The sequence below is a fragment of the Colius striatus genome, chromosome 13 (genome assembly GCF_028858725.1).
Source record: "Colius striatus isolate bColStr4 chromosome 13, bColStr4.1.hap1, whole genome shotgun sequence".
Classification (NCBI taxonomy): domain Eukaryota; kingdom Metazoa; phylum Chordata; class Aves; order Coliiformes; family Coliidae; genus Colius; species Colius striatus.
Window position 1 is genome coordinate 4,858,182 of NC_084771.1, and position 10,425 is coordinate 4,868,606.

The 10,425-nt window shown below is 36.0% G+C and overlaps 1 protein-coding gene across 6 annotated transcripts in view; it reads left to right on the forward strand.

Moving 5' to 3' along the window:
* Positions 1–7,359, forward strand: part of FMR1 (fragile X messenger ribonucleoprotein 1) — a 32,455-nt gene extending 25,096 nt beyond the window's left edge. For 2 of the 6 annotated variants that reach the window (XM_062006482.1, XM_062006487.1), the window contains 4 exons: positions 1,327–1,522; positions 1,979–2,158; positions 3,485–3,567; positions 5,380–7,359. In XM_062006482.1, coding sequence (XP_061862466.1) covers positions 1,327–1,522; positions 1,979–2,158; positions 3,485–3,567; positions 5,380–5,541 — 621 coding nt within the window. In that variant the 3' untranslated portion in view covers positions 5,542–7,359. The other 4 variants (XM_062006484.1, XM_062006483.1, XM_062006486.1 and 1 more) reach the window with 4 other exon arrangements.
* Positions 7,360–10,425: the final 3,066 nt, after the last annotated feature.

Genomic DNA, 10,425 nt, shown 5'->3' on the forward strand with positions numbered 1-10,425 from the left:
ATCCTGGTAAGCAGACAGTCACACAAAAGTAACAGCAGACTTGAATGAATGAACAAGGAACTTCTGGGGACATTGAAACATAAAAAGGAAGTGTACGAGGGGTAGGAGTAGGAACAGGTGACCTAGGGGGAGTATTCAGATATAATGTTAGTGTGTAGTTTAGGAAAATAAATACAGCAAAGGATGTGAAGGACAAGAAGAGCTTCTGTGGGTATATTGACAGCAAAAGGAGTGCTACAGAAAATGCAGGCCTGCCGCTGAATGAGTAGGAAACTTTGCTACAAAGGAAAAGGATGAGGTCCTGAATGTCATCTTTATTCATTTTGACTTTTTTTAGTTGATCAGATTTGTCGAAGGAATACCAGACCCCTGAAACCAATAGAAAACTCTAGAGCGTTGAAGACTTATCCTTCCTAAAGGAAGACTGAGTTAGGAAATATCAAAGGGAAATTAAGGGATATACACAAGTCAATGGGACCTAGTAGGATGCATCCCTGAGTGCTGAGGGATTTTCTCCAAGTCCTACCTGGGCTACGTGACCTCCAGTGGACACTCCAAAGTCACACAGAAACTCCATAAATAACTTTGTCCCTAATTTTTTTCAAACAGTGGTTGCCACTTTTTGATACTGGATAGAAAACATCTCAGACTGAGAGAAGTGCTTTCTGAATATGTGCTGTAGATAATTATTGCTTATGTTTATCTCTGCAGTAGTTATGGGTAATAAGAACTCTCTGCTGATTTATTCCCTGTGCCTGAGTCTAAAGCAATTTGCTCTCTATGCTTTTATGCTTCTTCACTTTCCTGGTATTATTCATTATAATTAAGTGGAATTTAACAGCACTCTAACCTCTAGCCCTTTTTATTAAACAAACCTTTACATTAGAATTGTTTAATAACTTAGATACTTGTTCCATGCAGCAGTGTAAGAAGCTTGCATTGGAATTGAAAAAGTTGCTGAAAAGCTATAAAGGGATAATGTTACTGTGTTCAAAAAGAAAGTGATGGTAATTTCTCTATTTAAATAATGCTTCAGTATTTAATTGAATATACTATACTATAGTTAATTGTATCGCCTGAAAACAGTTGATCTGTGACTGCTTTTTCTTGCTATATCTGTTTTAAACCTAAAAGTATTGGTAACAAACTGATCTGAACATTTGAAAGTCTTTCGGTAAACCAATTATTCTTAAGGCTGAATTACTGTTTAAGTTTAACTGATTATTAATTGCAGTACTTAAATTCTCTTTCTGAGAACTGCATGTGTGTACACGAAGATGGTTAAATGGTGGTTACATGTGACTTGTTTTGCTCATGTTTGTGTAGGAAGTGGACCAGCTACGTTTGGAAAGATTGCAAATTGATGAACAGCTTCGACAGATTGGAGCTACTTCTAGGCCACCACCAAATCGTACGGATAAGGAAAAAGGGTACATGACTGATGATGGTCCCGGACTTGGACGTGGTAGTCGACCTTACAGAAACAGAGGGCATAGCAGACGTGGCCCAGGCTACGCTTCAGGTACGTAGCTAGAGGTACACTTGTAGTTTTAAGAGAGGCTCGTTGGTCTTTTGATTTCTTGAAAAAGACTCAACTTGGAAACACAGCTGTTAAAACAGTTAAAATTGAGTAATGATATTTAAAGATGATGTGGAGTTTTATGCTGTAGAAAATATTCTGAAGTAAAACATGTCTATGTACATATGCATATGTAATTATACATGTAATCCAAACGTAATTTCATGCAGTTCTTGTGTCTTAAAGCATGCTTATGTTATCTACATTATAAAATCTTTAGGGCAAAGGTTGTTATTTTATCTGTTTGAACAGTTCCTAATTGTTCCTAACAACACCTCAGTTTGCAGCCTGTAAGAGGCTATCTTAATACAACTCTTTTAAATATATCTTTTTCAGTCTACTATAATATTTTCATGTTAAGCTACACTGGCACGTTTGGATTTTTTATCCTCTTGATAGGAACTAATTCTGAAGCGTCAAATGCTTCTGAAACAGAATCTGATCACAGAGATGAGCTTAGCGATTGGTCAGCAGCCCCAGCAGAGGAGGAGCGGGACAACTACCTTCGTCGAGGCGATGGGCGAAGACGTGGCGGTGGTGCCAGAGGCCAGGGAGGAAGGGGTCGTGGAGGATTCAAAGGTAAATGGACACTTGACTTTGGAAAAGAGGTCATTGCTGGAATCCTGAAGGAAACTCCCTTCTGTCAGATTGTGGTGGAGTCTCCTAGTAGCCCTTTTCTGAATTCTCTACATTGACATTTAATAGATTGACAATCTATTAAATTGGCTTTTTTATTTCGGATGTGTTGAATATAGAGCAGAGGGGAATAATTTCTTCTTTTGGCTTGCTGGCCACACTCCTAACACAACCCATTGTCCAGTTAGCTGTAGTTGTAAGAGCACATTCATGTCTTACTCAAGTTGCTGAGCACCGGGACTGGTCCTTTTGTGTGGAGCTGCTGCATACACATATGCAATATGCATATGCTATTGCATGGGGCTATCCTGTTGAAGCCGTGGGGTTTGGGATTCCTCTTAAAAGCTATTGATTTTTCTGTCATGCCATGCCTTCACCTGGTTGAGGTCTTTGCATGTCAGAGCTGCTAATCACAATGTATCAAACTGGTGTCATCTGCAGAACTGTTGAGAAGGCATCTATCCCAGTGTCTCTTCACAGATTACATAAAGCCTCTCTCCCTTATTTAAATAGAGATAACATTCCCAATCATTTGCTTTCCTGAAATACATCTTGACATGAGTTTGAGGCTGTGCCATCACACGTGGAGGTCACGGAATCAAGTTCTCACTTGTCAGTGGATATAGAAAAATCTTTTATAATCGTATTCATTTGTCCATATTCCTGTATTTCCATATTCACGCAACAGGTTTTATATCAGGTAGTAATTTGTGTTCAGTGGAAAAGACTAGGCAAAAGAAAGACAGAAGAACTTAAATACATGCATTTTAAAATGTGATATCTCATATTTATTTGTTGAAATATTTTTGTCTACAGTTCTGCTTATTTCTTAAGTTTTGTCTACAGTTCTGCTTATTTCCTAAGTTGTTTCAAAGTACAAGTATTGCTTAACTTAGTAAGGTTTATTGTGAAAAGTAACGTGGGATTTAGCTCATAAACCGTCTGAGTAAACATGAATGTGTTAAACCTTACAAAAGTTGATTCTGTTTCTCTCCTATGGTTAGTCATTTTGAGAGGTGTTTTTTCTTCAGTGTCTTTTAAACTTATAATTTTAAATACTGTGGTTTTGTCTACTTTGACTAACACCTGAAAACATTTTCTTCAGTGGTTTTTAGCCCATAGTTTAAGAACTGTTATTAAATTTTACCAAAATACTTGTTTAATGTTCTTTAGCATGAAAATTTTGAATAATTCCCTCTTGTGCCTGCATAAATTTAAATAAAATACTTACCCTTGTTGAACAATTTTGTTGGTTAATTCTTTTTACAGGAAACGATGAACAGTCACGAACAGACAACCGTCAGCGTAACTCAAGAGATGCAAAAGGGAGAACAGCAGATGGATCTCTTGAGGTAACTTTTCTCTTATTGCAATCTCTTATTGCAAATCTGTGCTGTTTAAATTTGTTTAAGTGTCATATACTGACTTTAGAGTCTTAAAAGACACAAATGATGCAGTAGCCTTATGGTTCCTTATTCCCTCATTCCCTACTCGGATCTACAGGAGTTCTATGTTGTTCTGTAAATACACACAGGAATCTTTGTGATGTTAGCTTAGCTCTTTGTTTGGTTAGAACTGTGATCTCGAGTCTCAAGGATTTACTAACCAGCTTGAGCTCAGTCTTTGTTCTTCTTAGTTTTTTTGGTTTAGCTATTGTTCTTACTGCATTGGCTATTATTTTCCATCACCTATATGCCTGAGGGAGGAGAATTCTTAACGCTTTATATAAATAGAAAGTGTTGTAACCAGAATCTTCAGAGTAAGAAAGATGAAACTACCCTCACTACTAAATGAAATATTTGCAGTTGAAGGCTGCTCAATCTAGAAAGGAAGTTAAAAATGCCTATTGAAAAATTATTCAAGTCATGCTGAAATATTTTAAAACTTAAATATTTCATAGCCTTTCATAGATATTTCTACTTTTTTTTCCAAATCTGTTTTATTGTGTGAAGTTCTTCAGGATGGCATTTTATTTGTATATGTGAAGTTGCCCCATAGGAAAACTGATCTTGACTCAAATAACATGCAAAACCTTCTACCATCTCTTACTGCATAGGATGAGTTATGTTGGGAGGAAGAAATGATGAGCAGCTGTAAGCTGTCACCTTCTGCGTGGGGTTACCAGGAGTCATGGTTCTGATGGGAGATTAAAATGGCTTTGGTGTGGCTTTAGAAAGCCTCTTTAAGAAAGCAAGAGGGGAAAAGTGGAAAAAGTAATCAAACGCTTAGCTCTCCAAGTGGGAGTGCTGAACTTGAAGGTGTAGTACCTGAATATGCATCTGAAATGCTAACTATTAACATGCCAAAACCAATTTTTTAATGGCCATACAACTTTTACACTTAGTAATTAACTGACAAAGTTTGAAGTAGATGGTAGAGAATTGTGGTGCTGAAAAACAAACAAAGGTGCTGTGCAACAATCTCCTTTTTTTTCTTTTTTCCAGTTGTTCTGAGATTTGGATGAAATGATATTTTATATGTAAATAAGTACTTCACATGTCATTGAAACCTGACTGATCAAACTGTAAACAATTTGTGATGTTTCTGGGAATAAGGGTTTTCCCCTTGTACAAGCACACAAAGTTTACTTTCAGAATGTTTTTTTTAAAAACTGTTGTGATCACTTAAAAAGGCCACAGAAGTGGTTTTGGCGGATTAAAGTGAAGCTTTTTTTTTCAGATTCAAAAGGTGACTGAATAGATGGGGGGGCTTGGAGTGTTAGTGTTATTTCATGGCAGCTTTTCTATGTTCTGGTGTTTTGTGTTTTTTGGTTTTTAAATATTTTTTTTTTAATACCACAAGTAGAAAGGTGAAACCTCATTGCACTTCCAATAATTCCAAGTTCCATCCACTATTAATTCTTCAACTTTCTCTTGCACAGACACACTGCAAAAAATTTTTTAGCCTCTAAGGCTAGGTAGGCAGGAGGTTTTTTGGTTTTGTTTTGGGGTTTTCTTAGGTCAAAAGGATGAACAGAAAACATTTTTGGACGGAATATTTTTGAACAGGAAAGATTTCAACTCGATACCAAGACGATAAGGGTTGGTTACTCTTTGTAATCTTTCGACTATTGAGTAAGTCTCCTCCCAGGCTACGAAGGTAGCTCATGCATAAGGGGTAGATGAAAGGAAGAGAATGCTTTATATAACTCTGACTTGTTCCAGATCAGAATTGACTGCAATAATGAAAGGAGTGTCCACACTAAAACATTACAGAATACCTCCAGTGAAGGTAGTCGGCTGCGCACGGGTAAAGAACGTAACCAGAAGAAAGAGAAAACGGACAGCGCAGACGGTCAACAGCCGCTGGTGAACGGAGTACCCTAAACTGCATAATTCTGAAGTCATATTTCCTATACTGTTTCAGTAATTCCATGTTAGAGAAACTCGTTAGGCCAAAGACAAATAGTAGGCAAGATGGCGCAGGGCATGAAATGAACATATGTTCTCTGTTAGCCTTTTTTAACATCAACAGTATGCAGTTGTTTTCAGAATAAGACGTTCTTCAAATATTTGCATCAAAATATCTGAATTTCCAAAAAAAACTCGCTTTCAAGTACATATTGCAGTTCAAACAATGAAAGATACCTTTTTGTTTGTTTAAAAAAAAATACTGAGCTGTGCATTGGTAAACTTTCTGTTCAGTTGTACCATTTTAACACATCGGGTCAAATTCACTGCTCAATTTCAGTTTTCAGAATAAATAGTGTTTGCGGTAATCAAATTGGCTTCTGTTTTCAATCTAACTTACAAGTTCTTCATGAAATGCTATGTCGTTTTATGTCCTGTGTCAGTTCACATTCTGGTCCACCGTTTTCAATATTTTAGTGGACCCTGAAATATGTGTGATGTAACAATTGTCATTTTCATTAGCAAAAAAAGTTGTATGATCTGTGCCTTTTTTATATCTTGGCAGGTAGGAATATTATATTTGGATGCAGAAATCAGGGAAGATGAGTTGGTAACACTAAATGTAAAATATATGTAGCAATCCTTGTCAGACATTAGTACTTTATAGACAAGTGCATGCTTTCCATAATTTTTTCCTTACATAAACATTGAGTTTAGGCAGTTATAAGGATAGGAAATTTATTTTGCACTGAAGATTTGGCAAATAGTGTTATCGAAAAAAAAGGGTGTAATTTTTTTCTTTGTAGGCAGTACAGAAGCTTTTTTTTAAAAAAAAAAAAAAACAAAAACAAACCAATTTAAAAAAAAACTTTCAGTTGTGGAAAACTCAAAACTCATTGTTACTGAGGGAACAAGTGTAACGTCTTCACAAGCTACTTGTGTGCCTGCTCTTTGGCCAGATGACCAGTTTAAAGCGCTGATGTTTTTCACCCTCCCAAAAGTTTTTTGAATTCCTTATCTATATTAGGGAGCTAGCTCAGGAGAGGTAGGAATAAAATCACCCTGTGTAATACCCTGGAAAGTTCAGATGTACTAGTTGGACATACTGGAGGGAGAAGAAAAATTTGTTATATTTTGAGATCCAAGATGTGAATTCCCAGCCACTTTGAAGGTGTCGCAGGATTTGATCCGAAGTACTATCATGTACCAAGGAAGGATGGAAAGCAGTGGGAGGAGCTGTGCTTTCTTTTGTTTCTGATCACACATTAAACTTAGTGGGCAAAACTGTATAAGGACCTTCATTTTAATCCATTTTTATTCAGAATTACTCCAGATGGAGAGCCACTGTTTATGTACAGAATTGTACAAACTTGACCTTGCCTCTGATGTATTTTGTGAGTTTTGTTTCTTTGCTTTTTTTCATTCTTTTTTTTTTCTTGCATACAGGTGAGCATACTAAAAATGGCAACGAACTGCACATGATTTAACAAATATTAAAATGTCTTAAAAAGTATTGCCAAACATTAATGTTGATTTTTAGTTATTTATTTTGGGAATGTATAGTATTTGAAAACAAATTGGTACCTTGCACACATCATCTGTAAGCTGTTTGGTTTAAAATACTGTAGATAATTAACCAAGGTAGACTGACCTTGTAATGTAACTGCTCTTGGGCAATATTCTCTGTACATATTAGCTACAACAGATTGGATTTTATGTTGACATTTGTTTGGTTATAGTGCAATATATTTTGTATGCAAGCAGTTTCAATAAAGTTTGATCTTCCTCTGCTAACTGATGTTGATGCAATCCTTACAAATGATTGCTTTGAAAAATCACAGCTTACAAGAAGTAGAGAAAGTGTTTCTTTGTTTAGACTTCACTGTAGCCATTGTTTACTTACACGTTTTAGAAGTCTTCTAAAATACAACAAGTTTTCAAAAATATGGCACATAATGCTCTGAAAAGGCAATCTCATTATGAAATGGTACAGTACCTGTTCAGTTGTCTCACTGTTCACTATATTTCTCACATTCAGTGGTTGAATTCACTAAGGTGCTAACTAGGTTAAATGTGAAATTACTAAACTACAGTGACTAATTAGCTGCATTCCATTTCCAAGTGCATTTTGGGGTTATGACCTTTTTCAGTATTTGTGTGCTTAACATGTATCCCTTTCAATTCAAATTCCAGTGTTTTTAAGTGTTATTAAATTTAAACAGATTAAACTGTGAATCTAAATGTACAATTTTATTTTGAGAAGTCATGTTGTTACAAAACTTGAAAGTGCAACAAATGTCTGATGCTTGAGTTCAGGTCCGTCCTCTTGGTAACTTATAAAGTATGGTCTAATGAATTAAAATTATTTTTAAAATAAAGTTCTTTAAAAAGAGTGAGAGGTATTTGTGAGTGATGACAAAGTCTAAATTCAATAGGTTTAAGCTCAAAACCTGTGAATTAAGAAATACTTGTGAAAGTAGAGTTTGGTTTCTTTACTAATCATGCTTTTGTTAATGAAGGCGGGAAGTTGAGATTTGAAAATTTCATGAAGGAAAAAATCTTTATAATCTTTTTTTGAAAGATTGATCCAAGTCTCTTCTCTTTACAAATATTCATCATTTCACAAAGCAAATAAGTTTAGTTTCTTGAATACAGATATTACTTACACGACTTACAGATGAGCTTTTTCAGCCTTTGTGTTTCTAATATCAGCTATTGTATACCATGGTGTCTTTCAACAATCCAGGAGCAAATTAAGTACTGTATGATACTGAGCATAGTCTCTGCATAGACTCTGAAAGATAACTCACTTTTACAAGCTGTGGAATATTTCTCTGCAGTATGGAATATTAGAATTTTTGCTTCCAGTGAGTATTTCTCAGTCACTTCAGGAACCTTGCTGTATGGTTCTGGGAAGCAACACGTATTCATCTGCAAGAGGGAAGGTGTGTCCCAATTTTTTTATCCTTTGCTTTTTATCTTTCCAGAAACAGTCAAGACCTGTAGTAGAATACCTGTGTTGAGGGCTCAGGGAGATGTTCATGCTGGTTCTGATGGCTGCTTTCAGGAATTCTTTTTAAAGTGACAAGACTTAGCTTGATGTAGTTTCTGCAGTAGTGTGTAATAAGGTCATTTGTCATCCACTTGAACTTAACACTACTTAGATTTTCATCCCAGAAGGTACTAGTCAGAGTCTTTTCCAATTGTATTCACATCCATGAAAGTTGAGCTGATTAGAACTTCTAATACTCAACAGTGTAAGACAGGTGTGTATGATATGAAAAGTAACATTATTTCTTCTGGTTTTTAGTGTTCTGGATAGATTCTAGTTGGAGCTGCAAGGTTTTTCCCAGAGTTTCGCTAGCCTAAAGTGTAGTACAGTCTTTGTATCAAAGTTTTATGCTCTTTTCAATACTGAAAGGGTTACATTTATTCAACAACTCTGCTCTTAAGCAGTATGAGTCTCTCACAGCAGCCTGTGGATCTTTTGCCTGCATCAGTTTTTTTACATGTATCCCACATCAGTCGCTGCTGCCTTCATGGTTATGAAGGTCATCTATCTTGAGTAGTTCATGATGGAGGTAAATAACTGCTACTAAACTACAAATATGAGTTAGTTGCAACCATTGCTTTTTTATGGTGATTACAGTGTCTTGACAATAGGCTTTAAAGTAGTAGTTTGTGTGCTTTGAGTACTACATGGAAGTGGATAACAAAGAGGAGCAGCCATAAGTTTGTGTTTGTGCTCAGTTCAATGGGACAAGAGGTTTTTCTTACATTTTTGCACCAAATATAAGAAACTGCTTTGCAATAAGAGCAGTTTAAAGTGCAAATTAAAATAATCCCATTAATGTAGTCTGTTTAAATGACTACAAACTTAACTTGCAGAAATGATATAACAGAAGATCTTTCTTGGAGTGGTTTGGGATATTGGATTATCTTTTTGTGGCTGGTGGACTCATGGTAAGCTGTAGGTATACACACCACAGTTACAGCAAGGAGAGTCGGCAGTCCTAAATTTAATAAAAGAACATCCATTAAGTGGTCAACATAAAATCTGAGGGCAGTTTTCTCAGATTCTAAGCAGTTTGAAGTCAGTATTTCTGCTTCAGAAATGTATCACACTATGTACATGAGAGAAATCAGCATGGAAAATCTTAATTGCATGAGAAGTCATGCGCTTCAGAAAATTAAGATTGGTTGTTCTGTATCTGACTGAGTATCTCTGTATAGGTGCTATTGAGTGGCTGTGTCTAGCTTGTGTATAGATTGAACCAATGAAATTGTGGGTACTCTATAGCTGTGTTTATATTAGCAAGGTAATGCCACATACAAATTAGATTTAAAAGAGTCACCCTTTAAACTCATTACTCAACTGAAATGAACAAAAAATAACCCACTACTACATTTGCATGTGAATATAGAACCTTTTTCAAGATGACTAATCTATTCAGATGGCAGTTGTAGCATACAGAGCATTTTGTAAAAAATGTAAGAAACTGCCTTAGGCAGCTCAGCTGTTTGGAGAGCTGCTGGCTTTGGGCCATCTGCATTTACTTCTAGTTTCTGTGTTTTTTAAAACACTGATCCATATCTATTCAAGAGGCTTTCCTTAAGAGGAGTGGAAATGCCTAAGAATGGTGCGTGTCAGATTGTGCTTTTGCTTTAAGTGTTAGGTATTTGGTAAACCTGTGAGATGATTCTCTTATCCAATTAATTCATTTAATGGATTATTGGGAAGCTCTAACTTAAGCAATCTGACCAGACTTTGTTCTGAGAGAAGTATATTTTGCTGTCTCGAATTGTCACCTGGTCTGCACAATTAGATGGTGTTACAGTGTTGCACACTGAAGTGTGATT